This window comes from Emydura macquarii, unplaced genomic scaffold (assembly GCF_026122565.2).
Source record: "Emydura macquarii macquarii isolate MOO-44397 ecotype Brisbane River unplaced genomic scaffold, CSIRO-AGI_Emac_v2 contig_1551, whole genome shotgun sequence".
Taxonomy (NCBI): domain Eukaryota; kingdom Metazoa; phylum Chordata; order Testudines; family Chelidae; genus Emydura; species Emydura macquarii.
The window spans coordinates 24,026,524-24,053,997 of record NW_027131688.1 but is presented as its reverse complement, the minus strand read 5'-3'; the positions used below and the strand labels follow the sequence as shown (position 1 = coordinate 24,053,997).

General features: G+C 41.7%; 1 protein-coding gene across 4 annotated transcripts in view; it reads right to left on the bottom strand.

Annotated features, from left to right (window-relative positions):
- The window catches only part of BCL11B (BCL11 transcription factor B), a 101,538-nt gene extending 75,589 nt beyond the window's left edge, over positions 1-25,949 (bottom strand). For 2 of the 4 annotated variants that reach the window (XM_067555082.1, XM_067555084.1), the window contains exons 1-2: positions 25,892-25,949; positions 12,202-12,570 (exon numbers count right to left, since the gene is read on the bottom strand). In XM_067555082.1, coding sequence (XP_067411183.1) covers positions 12,202-12,570; positions 25,892-25,949 — 427 coding nt within the window. The remainder of the gene's footprint in view (positions 1-12,201; positions 12,571-25,891) is intronic. The other 2 variants (XM_067555083.1, XM_067555085.1) reach the window with 1 other exon arrangement.
- Positions 25,950-27,474: the final 1,525 nt, after the last annotated feature.

The window sequence follows — 27,474 nt, the reverse complement described above, 5'->3', positions numbered from 1 at the left end:
TTTGATTAATGTAAAAGATAAAAAGAAATGAAAAACAGGTATGAATTTCCAGACATTCATCCTAGTCTGTTATTTTCTTGGGATACTTTTAAGAACTTAATCGTGTCACAATTAACAAAACATTAATCCTTGGATATTTATAATAGCCGCACAGGTTTTTCCCCAAGCCACTTAAACATGGTGTCCCGCCTACACCTTCCTTTTCTACCACGATGTATTTCCCACACACATTCCACTTGGGCTGAAAAATACAAATTCAGGCCAGAATCCTGCAAACACTTTATGGACATGCTTATGCTAATTCAATGACACTACACACATTCAGAAAGCTAAGTGCACACTGATGAAATTCAGGCCCCACTGGAGCTGACGGCAAAACTGCCATTGACTTCACGAGGGCCAGGTTTTCACACTAAGTCGTTACAGGATCAGGGTCATAACCATTGTTAGCTACCTTTACACAGCTGTCCTTCTGTTGCTGCTGTTTCGACCTATGCCCCTTTCCCACCTTGAGGCCCCTCTTTAAAACCTCACCGTGCAGGAAACCGCGACAGGAAGCATCCTTTGCAGGTAAAGCTGAAAGAAACTATTTCACCCTGCTGTACAAGTTTGAGTAAACAACTTAAAACATGGGAACTTTGGGTCTAAACGCTGCCAAGAAGCCATTGTTAATGGGAGCTGATGTGAAAGAGGAAGCCCCAGACACGTAAAACTAGCTGTGGTAGAATAAGAGAAGGCAGAGAATTTTGGTGTTTTAATGTAAAGACGTTGTTGCACAACTCAGCCCTCAAGTGGTTAAAGCAATGAAGCAGAGAAGGGGGGAATTGCTGCTGAAAAGGAGTGGGGGGGGGGGGGAGGAGCAGCAGCAGCTGCCCTGCTACCTAGGAAGTGATGCAGTGCTGTGAAGAGGAGGCAGAAGTGAGCAAACCAGCTGAACTGCTTGCAGAATTAATCAGTAACAAAGAAGCTGGAGCTGTTGGCGGGCTTCAGCCCTTGAACCTGGACTCTGCTCTATAAATTTCAACTTGGAATGGCTCTTTACTTGTTGAAAGACAGATTGGCACCCGGCCAAGTCTAGCTACCACCATTGGGGGGGGGAAGAAAGAAAGAAAAAGAAAACCTTCTTGATCGGGAAACTTCCCTTCAGTTTCAAACTCTTTTTATGAGCTAGTAACAGGGCACTTTAGAAAATGGGGAGGGAGGTGGGGAGTTAGGAGGGAAAAAATTAGCAGAGTCTTTTTAATAAATAAAAGAAAACAAGTAAATGCTAAATTCTCATCTGGATCTGTCTGAGCAAAATAATAGCAGCTATAATAGAAGACTTCAGGATTCCTAGCCAATAATTCAAATAGCAACTTTTACAGTTATATTAGTTGGCTATTGGCTTGACTCTGAAAATAATAAATGTCTTAAAAGACTGGCAGTTTAATCCCCGGTTGCTATCTTGCTGTATCTGATCTTTCCTCATTACCCCACCCTTTTTTAATGACCAATAAAAAAAAAAATCAGCTTGGTGTGAAAATCCAGATGTCATTTATTAAATCACATTTATTCTTTTTTTAAATGTTCCAAAATGAAGTACCCAGAGCGAGAGAGCAAGCTGAAACTCTCCGTCCGCCATCCGCCTCTGTGCATTGCAAAGGCAGTTTTTCTTCACAAATACCTTTCCACTGTGGTGTTTATAGAATGAGAACAGACAAGGAGTGGGCTGGGGAAAAGTATGGAATAGGGAACGGGCGGGAGCTGTCAAAGTGGAAAGAAAGAAGGCGAACATCTATTCAGAGGCCAGAGGCACGGACCAAGGTCAGCGGCAGAGACACAGCCCCCTTGCAGCAGCTGTGCAGTTATATCCAAATTATGCATGGCCCTGAGGTTCCAAGAGCCTGCATAGTGAGGTTGGACAGGAAGATCTAGGACACCAGGAATGAGGGGTCTAATGATTTTAATTGCTCTGCAAGTTTCTAAAGGATAGATTAGATGCTCTCTTGTTAGAAAAGGGTCTGATGCTCCACACTGTTTGCAAGAATAGATGCAGATAAAAGACCCTAATGAGAGACTGGAGAGAGAGCGGTATGGTAAGTGCCGCCCGTGATCAAAAGGTGAAAGAAAATATAAAAATAAAATGCAGTACAATCAGCTGAGGGGGGAAAAAACAATCTCCTCGCAAAAACCAGCTGCTAAGGTAAATTAGCTTAACTACTGGGAAAAAATCCTCTTTTTGCTAATGTGTTCTTATGAAAGTGCTTGGTCCTGTAATCTTGTCAAGGATGCAATAGACAAAGATTTCCTGCACTTGCAAAGGGGACAGGGATCAACAGCGTGGTCTTTTGCATCTGTGACTTTCTTGACCCTGCTGAAAGACCAAAGAGTAGGGTCCCCCCCACCCCCTCAAGAAATATGCTAAGGAGCACAAGAACACAATACTGAAGGTTCTGAGATGTGGGGCACAGTAGTGGTCTGTGCTGATCATGCTCAAATATTTTGCAAAGGCAAACATGCAAAATGAAAATAAAAAACAAGCAGCAGCCACCAAGAAACCGCTTCACATCTGTGATTAAAATTATTACATTTCTTACAAGTGGCGTCTCCTCCCAATTCCCTCACCCACCCGGACCCCTCCAACATGCCAACTGAGAGCCAAGAATGCTTTGCTTCTGCTGCAACAACATTTATTCCTGTTAAGGGGTTAACGATTCGTTTCCACTACTTCTCTCGAGAAAACCTACAATGAAAACATTGGCTCACGAAAGCGTTCTCACTGCCAGAATGCCACAGCGCGAGTGAAAAGTCCGTTTTGTTTTCATTACATCTCTGGGATTTCCGGCTTAGCTCCTAAGCTCAGACACTAAGTCCCCAGATACCCCACCCACTTTTTTTTAAAAAAAGATTTATACAGCACAGCCCACCAATTACCAATCTGGAGGTGGGAGGGAACGGGGAACAGAAGTGATTCTGAAGACGGTGCTTTTGCTGAAGTCAATGCACACGTCTCTCTCTCAAACTGAGAACTACCTGGTTTCTCTGGGGCTCTGGATTTATTTACAGCCCTGTCAATTAAGCAACACCATTTCACATATATGACTTTTTTTCTTCTGCTTCTTACCCTTCCTGCCCCCAACTCTCTATTTGTCTACATGCTCATAGCTCTCCACTGAAGCCAAAGCTGAAATTCAACCTAAAATCAATGCTCTCTGAGTTATATGAGATGACATGACAGAGAAATCTAAGTCTTTCTAGTATAAAATGTACAATTATTTCATGATTTTTAGCAATGATAGAAAAATGTTCCAATCTCAGACACCCTGGGAAAGGGCACTCTGTGTCACAGCTGATTTGGTCACTGTTTGTTTAGGCAGCACAAGTTCAAACGTGGTCTGAGAAATCACAACAATCCTCCACAAGACATGATGGGAGCCTACTCTTGTGGTACAGCAGCCCTGTCCCAAAAAGGAGCATCTATTTTTATTTATTTTATTTATCTGTCGTAAAGCCGTAATGGTGACTTTTATTGATCATCCATCATTCTCACACTGTCAAAAAATGTGTAGTCACAGGTTGGCCTTTCTACAATACAAGGTGTGCACAGAACTGTCCTCTTCAGCTAGATTCTAGTGCCGCCTCTAATTCCTCAGCAAACTCATTTCTACAGTCAATACTCCACTAATCAAACCAAGTATTTTTATTATTATTTTCTATACAGTAACAAATGCCAAAGCAGTTTTTTATAATTACTGGGCATGTCTTTATTTTGAAATGGACCATTTTTTGCAAGAACATCAGCAAAATGACTAATGATTGGATGACCGGCACTTGTTCATCTTTTGCCACATATTGTCATTAACAATCTATCAACCTGTCAATAGTAATAATTATCAGACATGCTCACTCGTCTCACACATACTCCCTATGTAACAGCAACAGAGGTCCCAGTAAAGGCAGAGGAACATTTTAAATGGGGAGATTTTGATTTTGCTTAGTCCTGGGCAAATCAGGAGTCATTCCACTGTAATCAAGAGAGTAATACCAGTGTAAAGCTGATGTAAATGAGTGGGATTCAAGCCTATTGCTTTTTAAAAGTATGTGCAAATACTGCCCTGACACCAAAGTCACAGAAGATTTACTCAAGACTTACATCGGTATGAGAACAGAATTTGACCACCTGTACAGTACGACCCTCTTTCAACTTGAAAAATCACATTTCTGTCTGAAAAATTTTTACCTAGTATTGTTGCAAGATGACTATATCTGAAAGAGAATAGAGGGAAAATTTGTATTTGTTCCTGTTTTTTCGGTTTTTTACGTTGTGCATTTGACAGCATGTTGGGCTTGTGTCATTGCTCAATTAGCCCACTCAGCTTAGTGAAATGCCACTGGTTTCAACGGAGTTACCCTGTTGTGAAAGTGGAGTAACGCAGTGATGTATCTGGCCCTTTGTGAGCAATCATTTTCACTCTTTCTCCTGCACAGTCAGTCAGATAGCCAGTTTCCCCTGTTGTTTGTGTGGATCTATCATGCTGCAACAGGAGACAAAAACGTTCATGAAATATAGGAAAATGTGATTGTAAAACCACAACAATTGGCAGGGAGAATCTGAGGCAGGCGTTTTACCTGAAACGACTCTTTTTTATTTTAATTGTCTAGATTTCAAATTGACAGACAGCAACAGCCTTTGAAAAAAAATGGTTTCCTCCAAAAGAGCTAAATTTCTGCCACTTTGGCAGAAATTTTGCACCATCCAGGCTAACTCCTTCTCATCTTACTCACCCGTAGCCCCTACTGAAATCAAGAGAGGTCATCGTAGGAGTACGGAAAGCATGATTTGGCCTCCTTGTTTGCTTTGATTGGATGGACTACTGGCAAAAATACAAGACAAAGTGCCACCGAAACCCCTGACAATGAGCGCATTTCACATGGCAGAGGGTATCTGGTCTGCCCATGGGATAGTTGAAAAACCACAACGAAAGACGACATCAGAACAGTGTCAAAAGCAGGTGAGGAGAAGTTTAAGAAAGGGGAAAAGAAAAGGTTTCATAATCAGCAGGTTTCTCACCTTTAACTCTTCCCAGGATTCCTATACTCCCTGTTGTGCTTTTGCTGGACACTTTGTATACTGACAAATAAACCAGAGCAGTTATTTCTGTGATCATGTGTGCTGGAGCTCTGTGGAGTTCTGGGTATGTATCTCCACATACAAACACCTGCCCAAGGCACTATGCCATACAACTGATGCCATAAAACTGCACGTGTGTGTACTTGGCTAAGTGTGAGATTAGATGTATGTGCATGTGTATTTCTTTGCAGGTTTAGGATTAAGGGGCACTGGGTTAATATTTTTACTTTTCACCCATGTTTTTCCCTTTCCTGGTCCGGTGCTAAGTCCTCCTCTCACTCTCTCTGCACTTCTCCTATCACCCAGTCCTCTACCCCGAACACAAGTTATAATGCACTCCTACCCTATAAGCACTATCATGACTGTGGTTACCAGCCAGAAGCTTCCCCACTGCAGACTGTGGCAAACATGGCATTCCACTTCAATAGAAGAAAGTAGCTCAAGAGCATCTCTGATCCCTCCTCATTAGCTTTCCTGTCCCCTCAAGGGACAACTTCTGCGTTGTGTTTAGAAGTGGAAACCCATCCATCAGGAGAGTTACAATTCCTCACCAACCCAGTGGCAGTGGAAACGGAACTAGGCAAAAGGCTTTATAGTATTGAACAGCTAACCTGCCAAAGATGAACCAATAAGAAATCTACTTCTAGGAACACAAGATTTGCCATACTAGATCAGACCCAAGGTCCATCTAACCCAGCGTCCTGTCTCTGACAATGGCCACCACTAGACTACAGAGGAAAATATAAGAACACCACAATAGGCAGACATGGGATAATCTGCCCTCTCACATAAGCCTGATTCTGGTCTCTCACAGTTAGAAATTGGTTTAATGCTGTAGTATATTTCTGCAGTTGCTACTGCCCCTCATTTTGGAGAAATTCCCCTCCCAGAATTAGTGTGTGAATTAACAGCTCACAAAAGAGTGGAACGACAATAAAGGCACTGGTCTAAGGCACAAATAATGCAGGCAGGCCCTGTGCAATCTTTCTCACTTTGCTATATCATTGCACCACTCAGGACTGATTTGCTCATCTTCATTCTGGACTAGAGAGACTCCCCAACATTACTGCTTATTTGGCACTTGTTTTGTGAGGTGCACAAACAGGAATGAGATCATCCAACTTGTTTTTCTCCTCCTGACCCAAGTCAAAACCTCAGCTGGGTCTCCAGAGGCAAAAGACTTGTTCATTAACCCGTTGCAGCACTGCACTTGCTGCTCTCATGGGGTTTGGGCTGATAGGGTGGGGGTGTTCCATGGTTTTGGGGGGTTTTTTGGTTTGGTTTTTTTCAGTTTTCCAAGGTTAATTAGATATACAAATGAACAAAATATATTGATAAATGTCTGATAAAATCACAGTGCCTGATTCTGGTCCCACAGCAGGGTACACTGGGGTAACATCCAACTGACATCATTGGAGTTAAACAAGGGGGAAATGACAAAAATGAGAGGAGAATCAAGACTGTAATGGTTTTCCTAGAAGCCTAAGGAAAAGGTTCCTACCAGTAAGCTGGTTTTCTTAGGCCCTTCTATCGTTTACTTTTGGAAGCCTTTTCTTCCTGTTTAACGCTGTTTCTAGCCATCTTTCCTCACTCTGATAAATTATCCCTGCTAAAGCTACAGTATTGAAGAGCTACTGGTGGTGAGATCAGGTGCCACAGCAGACTTCCTAAAGAGAAGATCGGCCAATGCTGACTGGTTTCCAGTGCCATATGCCAGCTCAGTGTTGCTCAGACCACCTGTTCCCAACCTGTCTGACATCACAGGCGATCAAGCTAGGCTTTCTCAGCTTGCATTTTCCTTTGCTGGCGTACTAAGGCATGGTGACGGCTGGCTGAGTCCTATATTTAATATGGGTGCACGGGTCCATAATGGTACATTGTAAGTGAATGTCTCAGAGTAGACAGCAATAATAATTAGCTGTCATGATTTGAAAAAAGGATAATCCATGCCATTGAGTTAACAATCACTCACACAACACACATGGATTTAACTAATCTTAATTTGGAGAAAAATAACAATTCTAAATATATCAAATAGCCTATTTCATGGCAACCTGCGGCAGTGTTTATCTCTGGCTTCCAGCACATGCCGGTTATTTAGTTTCTCTACAGGCAGTTTTACCATTTAAAAGCCTGAAATGCACATTTGTGGAGGGGGGGTTGCAGTTAAATCCTACATTTGACAGGGAGGGTTTTTTTCACCATGCACAGCTAGTTCGAGTCCATAATGGATGGAGCCCAGCACTGGTGGCCTAAACTGGATGGCTGAGGAATTCAAATTAACTCCCACTCCCAGCACTGTCTTTGTAGAAATTAACTCTACAGTCTTAATGAATTTCTGCTGTGGTTTTCGTCACACTGCCTGGAAATGTATGGCTCCTGGTCTACACTTGTGAAACAGAGATAAAGACCACAGAATCTATCTAGGGAAGGAGAGACAAGCTACAAAACACTACCATATTTCTCGTACTTCTTCCAAAACAACTGACATTTATAAAATACATGCAACAGTGATTGACAACTCCTCGCTAATTCATGGGCCTGGCTTCATTTTGTTGTGGAATAATCTGAAGCATCTGTTAATACTGTGCTTTCTGTAGGAGGGTGAAAACGGGTTTCCAACCAGGTTAGCCAATTTAAAATAAACAAATATTTTGCAGAATAAACTGCCCATAGTCAAGTCATGTCTTTACATTGGCCACATAACATTCAAAAGCATATCTTATAGACAGTGATAACGAAAAGAAAGCTCTTTAATCAATCAAAGTTTGGCCTAACAAATTACAAGTTAAGAGAACATTACAGACTTCAATATCAGAAAGTCTTTAAAACCTAATCCTGATTTAGGAGACAAAGTTACCTCCTCTTCTACTGCAGTCTAGAAACATCAGTTCTGGATTTGTATTATACACATACACACACTTTCCTGCAGATCCTCAGGATCCACCTGTCTCTTGTTAGCTATGCAAGTATTGTAAAGCCACCAGTGATGTGGTCAAGTAGGATTCAATGAGCATATTAAGGGGCTGACTTCAGGTCAAGGCTGTGAAGAAAGACAGAAAGAAAGAACTTGGCTAAGTCATTGGATGTAAAAGAACAAAATTCAGGGCTTTGGCATTTGAGGCCATGAATCCAGCTGGAAATTTGCAATATGGAGCCTTGTAAACCCAACCATTCCAAAAAAGAAAAAAATCTCATAACTATTGCGTGCCCCAAATTAGAATTAAAGTTCTACAATCTGCTGCCTCCCGGCACTCCGGAGGAAACACCCACACATCCAGAGAATAAGAGGGGTCTGGGCTCAGCCAAGCTCGGTGCTTGACTTACCTTAGCTACGCTCAGCCATGGAGGGCTGTAACGTCATGCAGCTTAGTCACGCAGCAGAAGGCCACACAAATCATTTTGACTGAATAAGAAGGTCTACGAAAATAACATGGGATCAAGGAGAATAGCTGAAACCTATTTGAGGGCAGCAGCGGTGGCAGCATATTTCAGGGAGCAGGAGTGGCGAGTGGGTGATTTCTGGTTTCCCTCTTCAAATATAAAGACTCAATTATCTTTGAACAGCTTGCTTTACACATGAATTGATACATTTATTTCACAATAAGTAACTGAAAGTTATCTATGTTTCCTTTACTGTTAATCTACACAAAGAAATAATAAACAGAGCTTGTCTACAAAAATGCAACTACTGCGGTCCTCAGAATTCAATTAAGCTAAAATAATTAACGCTTCCACCATATTAAATTACTTTATACATTTGAGCCACTGAAGTTTTTATTCTTTAATCTTTTCCTTTTTATTTAATAAAAAAAAAGTTTGTTTCAGAGTGTGTGTGTGAGGGAGGGGTTGGTTTAGAGAAAAGAAAAAAGGAGCGTGATTTGCTGTTAAAATGTAATGGTCTCCTTTAGCTGACACAGCATGTAGAGTGTTTTGTGCCTTTGATTAAAATAACATTTTAAATGCTTTGAACAAACATATCTCGCCGTACTTCTAAGGGATTATTTTACATATTTCTTGGTGGAATAAAAAAATTCATTCTTCCTGTCACAGTGCAAAAAAGCTAAGAATATCTTTCGTCATATATAAAATAAAAATACTGTAGGCTGTTGCATTATTACCAAAAAAATAAAAAAATAAAGGAAGGGGGAGGGTGTGGGGGAAAGCTGCCTTAAAGATTAAGTTCCCCTTTTATGAAATCGTATTTAGCCTCTTTTTTTAACAAATCTAACAACAATGCTCTACAGCCTCTCACTGGGAAATACCTTTAATGTTAAATGCAGATTCTGATTTTCTTGGCTAATGCAGAAAGCCTTTCTATTGAAATATAAATAAGGGGCTTGGTATATCCCACTAAAGCCTTTCCAATGAATGACTTCTGTGGGTTTTTCATGGCTACCCTCCATGGCTGTAATGTGAGGCTTTTATCCTACTATTGAAAACTATCCTCTGCTATTTAAAAAAAAAAGAAAAAAGACAGACGGACACCACCTTTTTATCTGAGAGTTCAGTTCCTAATTGAGAAAGCATTATAGCTGCAATGCTTAGTGGTGTGTCCCTATCTGCATGCAGGGCAAAGAAAATCCCAATCAATCTACAAACCCTTTTATTTTTGTAAATTCAAAATATCTCAGACACATTTCCATTTGATCTTAAATTTAGTGTGAAAGAGATTAGGAGCTCTGGATTGGCTTTTTTTTTTTTTTTTTAAACTCTTTTTACTTATGGGTGAATATTTTTCCCTGAGAAGATCTTCCATCTGGCAGTGCACTGGCTCCTCTGAGTTTGACCCAAAGAACAGCCAAAGCGTCATGAAATGGTGCACTGGCTTCTGGTCTGGGTTTGGCCAGTGGTATATTTTAACTATGGATTGCGTATGGTCATGGCAACGTACAGCTACAGAAAAGACTCCAGGCACAATCCTGCCAGGCCCTAAGCATCTCCTACCAGGTGCTGAACACCCTCAATTCCCACAGAGGTTGAAGGATGTTGAGAGTGCTCAGCACCTTGCAACATGGGTTCAGTGGCTGCAGAACTAGCTCCCAAGTGCACACTTTGAGCTCTCTCTTGCTCCCATTGATTTCAATGGGATCTGACCCTTTAATGAGGCATTAGACCACAAAGAAGCCCTATCTGCTAGGAAATGCATGGAATGCATACCTCTTGGAATCCTGGGAAATGGGTGGGAGAACTACCACAGTACAGCCCGCTCACGCCCAGGCTCCTGATGCTGCCACTTCTGATTCCCAAAAAGCTGCCACCCTTCACATGCTCCCGTTCCAAAGCTCCACTCCTGTGAGGAAATGGGCCGAGGGCATGTTCTGACTAATCACCTTCCACCAGGAAAGACAGAAAAGTACCTGCTCAAGATCTAACTCAAGGGCTAAGTGCATTAATTGAAGGGGAGACGTGTGCCTGTTGCAGTGCCTAGCTACAGAGCCTGGCTCCTCAGATCAACTGATAGAGACTCGTGCGTTTAGCTTTGGAGGTTCCCCGATTCATTCTCCAGTGTCAGCCAAGGTAGCAGCTGTCACATGGGAGGCTGCATAACACACACCAGCCAGTGGTTACATACTTCCTCTCAACGCAGGAAGCTCATCTGGATCATCTAACGCCCACAGCAGTTCAAATCCCATTTACAGACAACCCCAGGGTCTGAACCAGGAGCCTCCACTGCTAAAAGCATGAGTGTTTATAGCTCAACTCGACAGACAGCTGCTCTAGCTAGCGGATGTAACCGACACACAATGTCTGTTGTTCAGGCCCAGCTGAGGACACATGACACTCACTGACCAATGGCTTGCACTGTGGTCACTAGCAGAGAAGGGATACTGGACTAGCGGATTTGACCCTGTATGGCAATTCCTATGGAAAGCAGCACGCTGAAAGCAAAGACCACCTCCTGTTGCTCTTCAGTACTGGATGGAGAAAGTGGATTCCACCAAGAAGACAAGATTGACTCAAGTTTGACCATGCTGAAATAGTACAGGAAATCATAGCACAGGAAACCCACACACTAAGGGCGAAAGCAAGTCTGTGCCTACAACTGTCATAAGCAGGGTGCGTTTAGCTCCCGAGGAAAGCATTGGTGCAGAGCAAAGGAACGCGCTATGCATACTTGATGCTATAGAAAAGCTTTCCCATGCCGTGTACGCTGCAGAACAGGTTTCAAAATAGCTCATCCAAGTAGATATAGTCTCTGTAATGCCCTGATCAGTGAGACCACTGGTGGTCTGCTGAATAAGCTACACATGGTGAAGCAGCCTCGGGGCAGCTTTAACCTACACATCCAACTTCTCCAAGAAGTCCAAACATTGTAGAAAAGAAAATGCCTGTAATCTGCTCACCCAGGCCAGCTCATGCTGGTCTCTACTTTCAAAACCCCTTTTTGAGCACGCATTTGAAGGGGCTGTAGCAGAGCTCCCTTCCTTTTGAAGGGGTTGTATATCCAGGATATACAGGGCAGCAGTAAATACGGCCCCATCAATAAGTCATTTGGACAATGAGGCTAAAATTCTCCCCAGGGCAGAGGGAGTGAGGAAGACGCCTATACACCAGATAAACCCCATTTTATCCCTCAGGATCGAATTCTCCTCCCATTAAAATCAATGGGAATTTTGCCATTGATTTCAATGAGATCAGGATTTGGCCCTTTCTGCAGGTGTTAAGTGTTGCATAGGGGTCTCTGCAGTGGAATGAGTGTCCTGAATGTGAAATGTTCTGTGGTCTTTCCTGAGTAGCTACCTCTCTTCCGACTTGGGGGAGATACCACAAAAATTACCCTAATGACTCTGATGACCCTTGGCTTTGAGCTCTTTTTGTGTGTACAGGCTGCACCTCTGGCTATCCCAGAAGACCAACTTCAAACACTGAAAACAGTCCTTTCTCACTGACAGCTGGCCCTTCACAGAAAGGTACTGCCATATTAAAAATGGGTAAATATTATTGCTGCAGCCCTGACAAGTGAGGTTGCTCCAGGCAAATGGCTCCTATAAAGACCTGCTATTGAAGACTTTGTTTCATAGCACTTTCTAGAGGGCTTGCTTTAAAAGATTACTTAGGCAGTTGATTGAGTGTAAAACATGCTGTACCTGCAATGTTCTCCTGCTTGGGGCAAATTCCTTTTGTAGGCGTGAGAAGACGGTCTTCTTCATCGGGTGTGACTTGGATCCCGATTTCCACTGGCTCTGACACTTTCCTGAGCTCGGAGCGGGAGGAAGGGGGAGGACTGCTCTTATCCAGGCTCTTTTCATAGCAGGCGCCACCAGTGCCATTGCACTGTTTCTTCTTGTGCTCTATAAAAACCAAGATGTCTCCCAGGGGGAAGTTCATCTGACACTGTCCACAGGTTAACAAATCAGGGTCTGTCCCACCTGCGGCGATGCTGATGCCACCTGGCTCCGCTAGTGCCAGGCTCTCATCTTCGTCGGCAAGCACCGTTTCCACATGGTCAGCCTCTGCTTTACATGGACAAGAAGAAAGAGGGAAAAGGGGTGGGGAGGAGAGAGAGATTGGTTTGAATGTTCATAGAATCGAAATGATGCACCATGAGGTCAGCCAAAACAGCCTGATTGCATCTTTCTTTTCTTTTCCACGTCTTCCTCCCCTCCCCATAGCGATTTCAATACATTTTGCAAAGACTGTCTGTGAAACAAAATGATAGGCTGACCTGGCATAGCTTTCCTGACAGCTCCTTCTAACTGCTGCCAGCACTGCAATAATATCAGCAAAGAGCCATTTTGCAATGCTCGGTCCTCAAGTTTCGTTCTGAAAGGGTAACTTTTCTGTCCCATCCTCTCATTCTTACCACATCTGCCTGCCATCTAGCACAGGCCTGATCCAGCAATCCTTATACACCCAAAACTCTCACTTGACTTCCATGGGTGTTTTGGGTGCTTTGAGGAATGCACGGCCAGGCTCCCTATGGCACACAAAAATAGCACTTATCCAAACAGATAGACAGCAGTAAGGCGAAGTGGCAGCAAAACAGCACTCATTACTTTAACCTACTCATGTGAGTAAAGTGACAGGTCCTGTGGTGAGAAGTCAGGGACTTTTCAAAAGCATTTGCAGAGAGACAGAGAGAGAGAGAAAGAATCTCACTTATTTCCATGTAGAAATATTAACTGGACTTTAAATCTTCTGCTCATTATTCTACTACCAAATTTCAGTATGATTCTATAGGTTACAGAACATTTTCTTACAAAGTTGATAGAGAATTAAAGTGTGTGGGTTTCGAATAATTACCTTAAAACCTTCAGACTCAGAAAATATTTCTTTACTAGATCACCCAAGTCAGTTTCAAAGAAACATGTTATTTCTAGTTTTTCAATCAATCACTAAGTATTCTACATTAAAAAATGAATATTCTGAAGCTAATTAATACATTTAAAATAATTGTCGTTCACAAGCCACTTCTAAAGCAGAATGGGTTTTTTTGTTCTACAGCCAAACTGACAAATCTCACAAACTTTAGTCTTTACTCAGGCAAAATCTCCATTAACTATTACCTGAGAGAGTTTTGAGTGTCAAATTTGGCCCAAACAGTACATCGGGAACTAGCGGTATGTAAATCAGCAAGCAGAGAGATATCACAGTTGAATGTGGATTAGGGAATAGTAGGGAAAATGTTCTCCATTAGCATCAGTGGTTTGTTTGTCAGTTTCCTGGAGAAGGGATGGCATGCAAAGCTCTCAAAACAGTGGGTCTAGGTAAATAGCATGTCATAATATAGAATTGGATCCTCCTCCCTTAAAGTCAGTGGGAGTTTTACTCAGCTATATAGCAAATTGTAGAAAAATATACAAAAAAGGATGGAGGAACGGGGGAAATACACTCTACAGCTAAGAAGTTATTAACCATTCTGAGACACAGAAAAGTTAGTTTAGAGGAGGATTCTCCCATGCAAGATAAATGACTGATTAGTACTTCCACCAGCTGATCACAAGTCGCATCAGGGCCCACTAACAGCTTTGAGTATGCAAAATGAGAAAAAATACTGTGCTTTATATGTCTACAGTAATAAGAACAGAAATCGCATCCCATGAAACAAATGTCTGAGCACATCCTATCAACAGAAGACGTACACTGTAGGGCTTTGAATTTACTAACTTATAACAAAATAAATCTACAAGGTAACTAAACTCTAAGCATTATACACATTCTGAAAACCATTAATTACTTCCTCCTCCCCCACCCTTTAATCTAAGTTTAAAAGGAGTTTGAAGACAATGCTACATAATTAATTTACCAATTTATTTTCTGAAAAGATGCTTTGCCATAGTGAAAATGTAATCATAACTCTGTGCAGAACAAAGATTGCTGGGGAGAGAGTGAATTTCTGTGAACAGTGTGTCACAATGCAAAAGGTAATTATTTAGTGCTTCTGGTCCCATTAATGATCTAACATTGAGCAATACTGTTTATATTGAAGAAAGGTTGCACCTTTAATTACCAATTACATATACATAATTTTAGAGCCAAACGGAAAGGACTGTGAAAAAGGTCTTTACGAAATATGTGCACCATTTCTGGAAAGAATTCCTATTAAGTGGGAGCAGAGTGTCAAAATATTAAAATACACACACACAAAAGGGAGATGGGACAAAGACCTGGAAAAGACAAAATGAAAACGAGAGCTGAACTGAGCTAAGGAATACAGAAAGGAAAAGTGGTAGGGCGGGAAAAAAATGCCTGTCACCAGGTTCATATAACATCCCTGTTCAGCTTTCAGATTAAATATGCCTCTCAAATTACAAAGGTTTAACTCTGCCATATGTAAGAGATAAATAAAAACATATATAGGTCTCAACTTTATTATCTTTCAGATGCATAGGATTTTTTTCCCCTGCTGTTTCAGAAAATGTAGCAAAACTGCTGCATTTGATAAGGGTTCTCTGACCATGCCTGGGTAGAAAAGATGATGTATCTTTTAGCTGTTAGCTGCTAAAATTATTCAAAATTCCTTCTTTTTAATTCTACAATTATTCTGAATATTAGTTAAATCCACATATGTCTGTTCATTTATAGTGTCTCTCTTTTTCCAAGGATTCTGCCCTGGTATTTTTTAAAATAACATCTGGTATTCTTTCATATTTGGCAGTCTTCACATTACAGAAAATCAGCTTTTCCTTTTCTGGGTGCACTAAGCCCTCGTAATTGGGATCCAAAGTATCCAAAGATGTTCATTCCACTATATTTCTGATTTTAGTTAAACAAATCATTCAAAATACGATCAGTCTGATACCTATCAATTCAAAGTGATGTAAGAAACACACACAGCTTTCTACGGGGCCTGGGAAATGGTCATAAAATAATGTCAGGCAAAACACCGATTATATCTTCAAATGCATTTTATCCAGAGCAACTTGCATATTCATTTTTTACTCAGAAAAGAAAAAAAAAAGGTCCCTCTCAACAACTCAGATAAGCCACTAAAAATCTACATTCAAATAACGTTACAGGACAGACAAACCCCACAAAGCAAAGGACAGAAAAAGCTAAAAGTCCAGCTTGAGCTCATGTGCTAAGGTTGCATAACGCCACAGGTAAAGTCCTCCCCCGTTTAAGATCCCCACAGTTTCAACTGGGCAGTTTAGACCAGACTCTTAATAAAAACTCTGACTCTGCTTGTGCTTGTGGGTTTAAATGAGACGCTATTTCGTGTTATTCGAACTTCGCTTTCTGTGGTTCATTTCTGTTGCTGGGTTTCACCGTTAGTTTTTGTCTAATTGTTATTTATTTAAAACAGAATGTTAAAAAAAGAAAAAAACAAAAACAAACCACAAAAAAAAAAAAAAAAAAAAAAAAGGAACTAAAAAATGCCAGCTGCCCTCACATGGAAAAGGGCAAAGTGAAAACTAGTTGCTTCCAGCCAGCATTCACGCTGTGGTTCTTCGAGGTGGGTTAAGGTGTGCCCAACCTCTCATTACATCCCGATGCATTCTCCAAGCAACCTGTCAGAAATTGCTCAGAGGGAATATTGCAATCCATGGCGCAGAGATGGCATCCAAAGTGGGCACCATCTGAAATTGGTGTCATTCAATTGTTTCACGTGCTTAATGTATTTAGACAATGTTCATTCAAAGCACTATATTTGTCAGATTCCTAGCATCATCTCCAAGCACTGTTATTGTCTATCGCACCAATCCGCATTAAAAATAAAGTGGCTTTTTCATCCAAGACTGTAACGGCTCTACCACAATACCATTAACGCTACAATTCTTAATATGGTGGCATTTATGCACATGTGTATATTATCCACACACATACACACAATACTAAAATTACTACACGTGTAATGGTTTCTGATTTTCAGATGCCTGAAGCTCATGTGGAACTCAATAGAAAGACTCCCACCAGCTTTGGAGGAGGCCTATAATACGAAATGTTACAATTCTTTCTATATTTTAGTTGTAATGAAGTACTAAAAATACAAAAGAATCCAAAAGCAATGAACTGCCCTCTTTCTTATTTTCCCTCCCTCATCATACAACATAAAACATAAGAAATGTTAATATATTTTATTTTGTTTAAAGGATGAGAAAAAAACTGATTGTGGGGCAAGATTTTGCATGTCAAATTTCTTCCCCGTGAACAGTTTCTATAGCTGAGTTGCAAATCCATAAAAACAGAGGTTGATGGAAACACTGCCACAGCCTTAACTATAGAGGCGCTAGCGGGTGCCCCGATTAGCATGGGTACTGTGAGATCGGTTACCATGTAAAGCTTTCACAGTCCCAGATGAGCAGAGCACAGATTAACCAGATCTGACTGCGTCTTGTAATGATGAACTGATGAATCTTGCGGCATTTGCCAGCTGCACCCCATCTAGACGGACATTCTACCTTCAAGGGTATGGCAAACACTCTCTCCTGCCTATGCCCCATGCCTGTGGAGTTACCAGCAAGTGCGGTGCTGCATAATCCATGTGACATTCACTGCACTGAAACACAGGCAAGGCTACAGTGTTTTGAAACCAAATCCCTACTTTTATTGTTTTAGCCATTATCCTGGTAAAAAGCACAAAGGAAAGATGGGTGCTTTAGTCCAGTGGTTTTCAACCTGGGGTCGACAGACTATGTCTAAGATTTCCAAAGATTTCACCTCCATTTGAAATATTTCAGGGGTCCGCAAATGAAAAAAGGTTTAAAATCACTGCCTTAGGGCGTTGCCCCCAGACTTTAGAATGATGCCCCGCTGACAACACCCGCATGTCATACTTACTGTAATACCAGTGCAAGTATGGAAATAGCTCAGATCTCACCCTACAACTAAATTATCAGAAGCACACATTGTCATGATTTTACCTGTTTAAGATTAATAGTTTGAAAGCAGGGCCTTCATCTCCTCACCATCCAAAGTCTAGCAATAACATGCCTACAGATTCTTTTAATCTTCGCAGCTGTGAATTGCAGTGTTTAGATATTATATTATGTCTAAATTACACCAACATCACACAACAGCACTGGCTGGTTTTAGCGGCCATCAATATTTAATTTTTCTGATCCACACGATTAAAAATCAATTCTTCATGAAAAGAAATCTGAGGATGAATTAGTAAAGAAAAAACCAAAGGCAACAGGAAATAAAGCTCTACTGACAGAGAGACTCATATTTTTGTATTACTTTTAAGTGAACCGCGTGCTTGTGAAAAGTGCATGATGACAGCCCAAGAGATTGAATTCTCCACTTATCCACAGAACAGCACGGCAGCAGCTGGATGAGCATCCCCAAGCTGTCCAGCCAATGTACCTTGACCTTGACCTGCAGGGACTATCTCTGGATACAAAGGACAATTTAGTCTCTTTGGTCCGTTCAGTCTGCTAAGACTGTCACACAAGCATGTTCCAACTGTGCTACAGAGGGTTTTTTGGTATGATGTGAACACCTGTCCACTAAGTACTGGACAGAGATCACCACTTCACATAGTCCACTGCACAGCCTTCAGATAGATGTTAATCATTTTTTATCATTATAGACAGTACGGGGACCAGTACGCGGGGAGGAGAGTGGGGAATAACCCATTTAGATATAATGCATTAGCAAACAGAACACACAGCTGTGAGTTGCAGGGCTCTTCTGCAACACAGTACATCAAACACCTATTGCAGAAGTCTCCTGAATCTTTCAGAGCACAGTTTAACCCTCAGTCCACACCTGAGACAAAACAAACCTCTCTGCCACTGCAGAGAATGGAATAAGGATTATAGTATCACAAAAATGCAAATGGAAATGAAATAGTAATAACAATGTAGATACCAAACAAACAAAAAACCAGGAATATTCAAATGTGTACTTGAATCCTGGGCATTTCTCAGATGTTATTTAATCAGAAGCTACGCACACACAATGTTACAGAAAGGGGTGATATATGTTTTCCTAAATAAACTAGATGCTCCTGGGAAAAAAATAAAGATTTATTGCTATTGAGAGCCTAAAATGCATCGGTTCTTTTATAGACCACAAAAGCTGTAAATCTTCACAGATAAAACAAGGATTGTGATGATGCGATATAAAAGCGTTCTTTGTTCCCAAGTGAATAGATTTGTTTTATTTAAAACTAAACACACATCCAAAAAGATACTGGATACACAAAATAAAAAAATAAGCTGTACTGAGGTACAATCTTTGAACTGAATTGGAAAAGAATCCCTAAATTACAGATTCTTTGCAAAATATTTAAAATGCATAAACGAAATAAGGTATTTTGTTTCTTGTGTGGATTTAAACACACAACTATATTGGGTTTTTTTAAATCTCAGTCTCCAAAGAGGTTGAGTTCTGAATGAGCGTAGATCACTGTTACTTGTATACAACTTTCTCGAGCCATTTTTTTCGACTTTCCTTGAAGCATATTCATTATAACATGCAATGAATTTATGGGTTATGCCAGTGGCTTAGTGGAAGGGGTCATAAAAAAGTTAAGTAAACTAGTGATTTTTTACTCCCCCTTAACTTTGAATTTCCTTTTTACAATGTGCTGTCTAGTACTGAGTGTCTGAAAGTACCCTGGGTACATACAGCACACACACAAATTATCAGCTACTTCAGACAAAAAAAAAATTGAATTTCTTCCATTGAGGCAACTACACAAAAGACTTGCATATGTCAAAAATACAGAACTCAGTCCCTGTGAATGCCATACCATTAATCAAATCCCCGATCTGGTGTCACTTTTGCCAGTAAAATGATGGTATTCTTCTAACCCCCTCCACTGGCGCGTGCCTGCGATGCGTGAAGTGCGTCCCTCTGCTTTAATTTGTTTTCGAATAGCCTGCTTTAGGCATTTTTTATATATTCCTTGGGGAAAGCTGCTGCTGCTTAGAGCTCTAGCGAGGGGATACAGTACAGACTAGGCAACAGCTTTTTGGGGAGGGAAGCAGTGAGCAAATTTAACTGATGTTTAGAAGCTGTAACTTACTCTGAATACACAAGTGCCTTTGAGGGTGCAAAGGAACAGTGCGCAATGTGCAGCCTGCATAGACACATTTTATGAAAGTAAATAAACATGGAAGAGGAAGGTGCTGTAGTAGCAGCAGCTGAATGAATCATACATTTATCAATGCTTCACACTCTGTTATTGATGTCTTTTTTCCCCCCTCATTACAAAGATATATATAAATCTATCTACATATAACACTGATACACACTTCACGAGGCGCTTTTATGGCACCCGTAACTTTACTGTGCATTATGATTCAGCCCCCAAAGACAGCTTACTTTTCCTCTTGCCTTCTCTGAGCTAGCCCAACTCTCAAATTCTACAGACAATTCCAACTCAGTGTGGTGGGCATGGTGAACCAGACAGGACTGCTGCACCACGGAACCATTACTAAAAGAAGAAAATGTTCGGCGGAAGTCGAGAGCCATTTTGGTGGTAGTAAGCCTCTACAGTCAGACTTTTTAAAACGTTTTCAATCTCAGGGGGTTTCTACCCAACTATTATGTGTGTTGGGGGTGGGGGATATTGTTTCGCTCAGTAAAAATGTACAGTTGTGGACCTGAAGCAAAGCCACAATCAGCAAAGTGTGAAGTTTCTGCAAAAAAGGCTCTCCCATAGCTGGAGAATTTTAGCATCATCAGTGTTTGAGACACTGTACTCTTCATCTTACAGGTCTGTCAAATGAGCTGGCTGCTGTCTACATGCTTCCAACTAGCTCAATTCAAACATTAAATGAAGTAGAGAAATCATCAGATAAATTGCTGGCCCTCTATACTCAAGAGTGAAGGCTTTTTCTACAGTTGATGACAGCGCTGATCTTTTGTCTGACCTAATTTATTTCTCTTTCAGGTTAGAATAAAACACTCTTTCCTGTCACGGGATAACCTCCACCCACATATTGTGCCCTAAAATAAGAATAAGCCATTGCTATGTTAACAAAACTATAACTTGATGAATTTCTTGAACTGAGTGAGGTAAACATTATATCCTAACAGTCAGTGATCAAAGCTTGCTATTTGTATACCACTAAATTATATGTTTGGCCAAGAAAGTGTCCCACTAAAGTCCATCAACAATGCAAGGCAAACTAAAACAGTGAACGGTAAAAGCCCTGAATAATAGCCTATCACTTATTTCACAGAAAGTTTTATACGTTGCATATGAAATGTTTATTTCTTTAGGGATAGACATATTTTTATTTATAGGAACTGCAGCTTGTATGTTAAAAGAACTCAAGGTTCAAAACCAATACAAACTATCCAAAATTTGATCCAGTCGACTGGGCTTTCAAGCTTTCTAACATGTAAGCACATAAAATTGTATGTGTGCATGCGCATTTTTAATGTACACAATCTTCTTCTTTATCTAACATTATGTGTATGTTTATACATACAGTGGAAGCAGATAAATAGATGCACGTTTATTTTTACAATGAATACATATCTATAACTATCATCAGCATGGTCACTATCTGATAACAGCAAACTAGGCATTTAAAGATTATATGCTGATGATAAAAGACAATGCTAAAAACTAATTTTAATTAAAGATTCTTTCTACCTGCAAGAGTCTGTTAATCAGTCATGATTTGCTTAAAAATAGATTTATCTAACTTTCAATCCCACGCATCTAGTATCAGATAGATCTTTGCATGAAAATCAATACTACAACTTTACACGTAAAATATTTTGCAGCAACCTAAACTGCCTCAGATACAGCTATTATTTCCCAAGCCATTGTATCCCATCTACCAGTACTACTGCATGATTCGAACCATAATCTACTATGATACAGGCTATGAGCTCCCCCTAGTTGTCAACACATGTCACTTAAACCCAGAGGGCACAATTGAGACTTGCAATTCAACTAAAAGCCAGCAAAGTTTATTTTGGAAAGTATTTTATATCAACAAACAATACATAGTGCAAAGCAATCTATATAGGAAATGTGAAAGGGAAATAAATGCCTTGTACAAGGCATTTTTAAACAAAAAGAGTATGCTAAAAGAAAACTCGCTTCTGATAAAAACAACAGAATAAGTGTCAATGGAAGTCAGTAACCGATATCTATAATTTGTACTATTTTCTAAGTCATAATTATTGTCAAATATGCCACAAGACAGCCCTTTGTTCAACATAGCAAGATACATTTTGCACTAGACCAGGATTCAACAAACCGTTACTATTAGACACAGTCACATAGGAAAATCTTAGACTTGTTTGCTAAATGTTTAAATAAGCTTGACAAAATATTCTCTATATTTGTCTACCAACAAAACAACATGAAATGCTTTGTTATCCATGAAACAACTATTTAAATCACTAAGCAGCTCAAGCAAAAAGTAGAAAGCAATACAGATTCATAATACACAGCCACAAAATGATGGGTTTTTTAAATATGGTATTTTTTAAAACCAGGAAGGCTATGAAAATGTGCTGCTTTTTAACTCACGAGTTAATTACAAATAAATTTAAATAAAATGCATCTCAGAGACTGATAAATAACAAATATTTTGTGTTGTCTTATTTAAAGCTGTCATGTAATGTCTTTAAAAAACGTTATGCTTTTGTATGCACAACTATGCGAGTATTAGGAAATACGCAGCCATCTCCAAAAATAATTTCCTAGATAATTCTTTAGTAATATCTTACATTCTCAATGTGTGACACTAGGTGAAATTGTTTTCCTTGATGGCAAAAAGTGCATTAATTTCAGCAAATGTAAACGCATTTTAAGTGGAGTTCTTTGCACTTAGAAGCAATTTGCAAAACTTTTACTAGAAATTCTTTTACTTTTTTCTTTTGTTTAAATTAATTGTACATATAAAAATTGATAGAGTAAATTATTAATCTTCTTAGGGAACCTGTTGACCAGTTACTGAAGAAATCTCATTGCGGAACCCTAGTTCTCTATCTGGAATTGTATCATTTTACTGTGCTTTCTCCCCCATATTTTCTACTGTTTTATTTATTTTGCCTTATCCTTCAAAACTTCTTTTTTATGTGGATTCTCCTTTCACATTTCCTTCAATTCCAAAATACAGTCCTAGTTTAAAAACACATTTCTCTAGTTTAAAAAATTGTTAAACTGGAAAACAAGCAGTTGGAATCAAATCAAAATAATCTTTCTTGGTATGGAACAGTTCCACAGCATATCATCATCTCTTCTGTATAACATCTTTGTTCACTTTGTCTATAAATTTATCTAGATCAGGTACAAGTTTTTGTCTCCATCAATGGATAAAGGTCCAGACTTCTGTTTTAAATGTCTTTCCCCTTTTTTGCATTGCAAGTATATCTATTGCAATACTGTATACAGAACCTAAAGAGAGGCAATTAGGCCTCTCAATTTTGCATATTATAAATAATAATTAGTTCCAACTTTGGAATAAACAAATATAGAGAGAAAGACATTTAGGAACAAATATAGAGAGACATATAGAAACATTTAGATATTGAATATATATATTGCAGTCTGCTTGCTTGTTTCACATTCAGTATCTACATGCTTCTTTGAACACCAACTTGAAACCCAATAAACACCAGTAGAACAGTGTCAGACCCCTTTCCCCCCCCCCCTTTTTTTTTTTTTTTTTTTGCCTGGCACAGGACTCCAATCCACCCTGAAATGCATTTCTCCTGACAGATGCCAAAAATCCAGAGCTAAACATCAAATATATGCAGATCTCAATAAACAATATCAAATTCATTCCAGGTTATTGCTGTTGCTTTTTTTTGGTTTTTAGTTTTTTCTTTTTTTCCACCTACTCTCCAAACTCCCCTTTTCACAGGACGGACACTGGCTCTTTAACAATGAATTAAAGCCTCCTGAAAACTGGTAAGACTACTCCTGTCTGGCAAAACACCCTTCTGAAAGTCTGCAGCTTAGGTTCAGTGTATGTGTGCTAAAATGCCTCCATTTCCTGCTTTTCCCCACCCCCTCCTCCAATTGATACCTTTATTTTTTTCTGCCACTGTTCAGTATGCATCCTGATTTCTCCGCCAGTTTCTTCAGGATGGAGAGAGAGATAGATAAATACAAGAGGGGAGAGAGGGAAACTGCATGCAGCTTTTCCTTCCATTCCTCCCAGGCTCCCCTCTAAACCCATTGTGCACGCTGCTTCTTGGAACCCCTATTTTAATGATTCCCTGCCTCATTATATCCTTTCAAGTAAGGCGATCAGAAAACAAGATGAAATTGAAGAACAAACCTACCTGGCTCCCCTCCCTCCCCCAAAAAATATGTTTCGCCTTTTCAAACAAATTCAAAGATGCGCAACAAACCAGATTATCCACACAGTCCACAGACCCTTTCAAAACCAAATATCTCCTTGCAACAGAAAATAGTAGGAGAAATTGCATTAGATGATGCAAATGTTTTTAAAATCAACAATCACCCCTACCCCCAGAAAAAGAAAAGAAAAAGGAAAATGCAATTTCCAAACCAGATGGGTTTTTTTTTAAATTGTAATTTAAAAAAGGAGGGAGGAGATTCACCTTTTTTTAATGGGCATGCAAATCTGGTTGCAAAATAACAATGAATTAAAAACAACCCCTACCCCCAAAAAAGAATCAAATATCAGATGCATCTTCATTTGTGTTGCACCAGGTACTGTTTGGGGGTGGGGGGAGAAAACGAAGTAACCACATAAGCCAGGAAAAAAAAATAAGAAATTGAAATTTCATTAGGCAAACGCCACCCAAAATATCGAATGGGGGGACAAAAAGTATTCCCAACAAATTCTTACAAACCAAATTTATCAGCTGTAACAAAGGAGAGATCGCAACCACCAAATGCTCCTGGCAGATGGCTTCTATTCTTGGTTTTCAGGGGAGGGGAGAATCTCGAATACATGTATTTATTTATTTATTTATTTAAATTTTTTAAAATATAACATAAATATTCGGATTTGCAGCGTTTCAGGCTCAGCCCTTGGCTTGCTCCATGCGCCACACTCCTTGAAAAGCAAGTTCGGGACTTATTTTGTTGTTGCTATTTGTTGTGTTGTGGGGCTACCTTTTTCTTCCCCCCCCCCCGCCCCCCCACACACATCAGATGGCAGGATTTCGGAGAGCTATGCAGGGGGGGGGGGAACCATCGCACCTAGAAGAGGTTTGATTTTTTTTTTTTTTTTTTTTTTAAACTGCACTAAAAAATTGTGCGTGGCGAATTAGGGAAATAAACGCTGAGGGGGGGGGAGGGGACGTGCACAGAGAAGGTGCAGAGAATTGCAGCCGCTTCTGTAGCGCGCACACAACTGCACCGTCCTTCCGATCTGCACGGAGAGCGTTACATCTTTTACCTTCTCTTTCTTTTACAGTGGGAGCTTTTTGCAAAGTGCAGCTCGCAGCCCCGGCTGCGGGTGGCTGCCCAGCGTGGATCTAACCCTCCTGCCTCGCTGCTTTCCGATGAGGAGGAGGAGGAGGATTATGACTCTTAGTATTTGCAGCCGCTGAAGCCCGGTGGGGTCATTCTCCCCACCCCCACGGCCCCCCGGTGCAAATTGTGTCCTGACTCTCAGCCGAACGCGCCGGCCCCGCTCCCGGCCATGCCTGAGCCGGGGCCCGGCTTCCTCGCCCTATTGTGTGGCGGGGCCGGTGCCCCCGCCTGTGCCTTGGCCGGGGCACCGAGCACCTGGGCAGGTTCTTGGAGAGGGCAGCAGCCTCGAGCCGTGCCAGCTACCTGGAGCCGGCCGGGCGGGCGTTCCGGGCTGCTCTGGCGCCCGCCGCTGCTCCCCTCCCTCCCGGACTTCGCTTCTCCCCCGCCGCCCCATCCCACTGCCCGCCCGGTGCCGGAGACGGTCCCAGCCTCCCCTCCCGGAGCGCGCCGGCCGAGAGGGGATCCCCGGCCGCTCCCTCTCCCCACCGCGGCTCCCCTCCGCGTCCCACCTTGCCCCCCCCCCCCCCCCCGCCCGGCGTTTCGCCCCGGCCGCCCGTCACGGAGCCGCGTGTGCTCGCCAACTTTCCCCAGCGCTCCCGGCTGCCGCCAGCCGCTCCCCTCCGCGACCACCGCCACGCAGGCTCTGCAAACCAAACCGCCGAGACCCCACCGCCAGCTCCTTCCCCTGCCCCTTCTCTGCCCCACGCCGCCTGCTTGCTGCCTCCCTCCGCCACAGCCTGCAAATTCACTGCAAACTTTGCTTTTCTCCAGCCGCCCCCCCCCCCCCCCCATCCTCTCATCCACACACACCCTCCCCCCTTTAATTCCCTTCTCCTGTCCCTCTCTCTCTCTCTCTCTCTCTCTGGCTCTAAAGTGACTTACTAGACTTGGCTTTGCCTAGACTTTCCCCCCTTTCGAGCCTTGATTTCTAATCGCTCTTGTTTCCAGTTCAAACTTACGTGTGATAATCTCTCTTTGTGACAAGTGCTGCGGGTTTCCCTGCTTGCGACGGGACATTGCCCTGGCATTTACACTGGCATCGCCCGGAGAGCTGTACTGGGTTGGGGGGGAGTGGCGGGGGGGGCGATCTTCCTCCTCTTTTTTTCTTGCACTCTTTCTTCTTCTTCTTTATTGATTTTCTTCTTCTTCTTTCAAAAAAAAAAAAACGAAATCAAAACGAGACAAGAAACCCCCTCTTTTTCGTTCTCGTGCACTAGGTGGGGATATCCCCCTGAATTAAAAAATCATCATCAGGAAAAGCTCTTTCTCTTTATTTTCTTTCTCTCTCTCTTTCTCTCACTGTCTTTGCTCCACTGCTTCTGCCACTTGGACTTCCAAATCTCTTCTTGAACTTAGGAGGATTTGCACCAACAGTGACACTTTCTCTCTCTCTCTCTCTCTCTCTCTCTCCAGAGTGCTTGGCAAATTGGCAAGTGCACTTCTTCCACGAGGAGGGTGAAAAACAGGATTTTTTTAAAAAAAAAAAAAAAATTAAAAAAAAAGAGAAAAGTACAGAATGGGGATTGCCCACACACACAAAAAAAAATGCCCCCGGTTTTTTGTTTTTGGGTTGGTTTGGTTTTTTTTTCAGATTGACCCCTGCTGGATTATTTTTGAAAGGGGTAGCCAAAACTGTGTCTCCTCTTGCCCAGTTCAAGTGGCACTGCTTTACCCTAGTGCTTTTGGATTGCCAATGCCCCTGCACCACTTTGCACGGCTCCCCCTCGCCTGGCACTGGGACTGGAAGGAAGGAAGGAAGCCCTCAGTGCAGCCGGGTTGGTGCTGGCTATTACTATTATATATTGCAATGTGAAGATGGCGGAGTCCTGGTTCTCTGGGAGCGCTCTGTCTCTCTATGGCTGGGGCTGCCTCTGTACAATGGGATAAAATTCAAGTTCAAGTGCGGACGTGACGTTTAATCTGCACTAGAGACAAAAAGACCCAGAGAGTAGGAGCACTGGGGGCGACTAGCGGTGGCTTTTTAACATTGTACCCTGCAAGAGAACAAGAAACACACACACACACACACAAACTAAAGCACATGCATGGATCGGGAGCAGCTCCGGGCTTTGTGCATTGCCTCCTTCTCCGGCACTCTGAGTGCCAGCGAAATAACGATGAGAAATCATCATCATCGTGATAAACAACAATCATGCAGCTTCCCCCTACCCTAATCTAGGAATCCTCCCTGTGCCCGGGGGCAGGGGCGGTGAGGGTCTACCGGGTCGTTCATCCTGGCTGGGGACTCATTGTGTGAGGGACTTGAGGGATCCTTTTCTCCCGTGGGCAAAGTGCCTCCATGGGACTTAAATCTGCCACGGCGGAGGTGGTGTTCGTTGTGCCAAGCAGCGTGGCCCCAGAGGTCAGGATCGGCGTCGACCGCTCAGGACGACGCAGCCAGCGGGGCAGTGTTTGCTCCTCTCTGTTAGTGATTCGGACACACGATCTCCAGGGTCCTGGCTCCGATCTAGGTCTTGCTACGTGGTGGTCCGTTTCTATTATCACTCCCCTAAAGGTCTCGGGGCTTCTCTTCCCTTCCGAC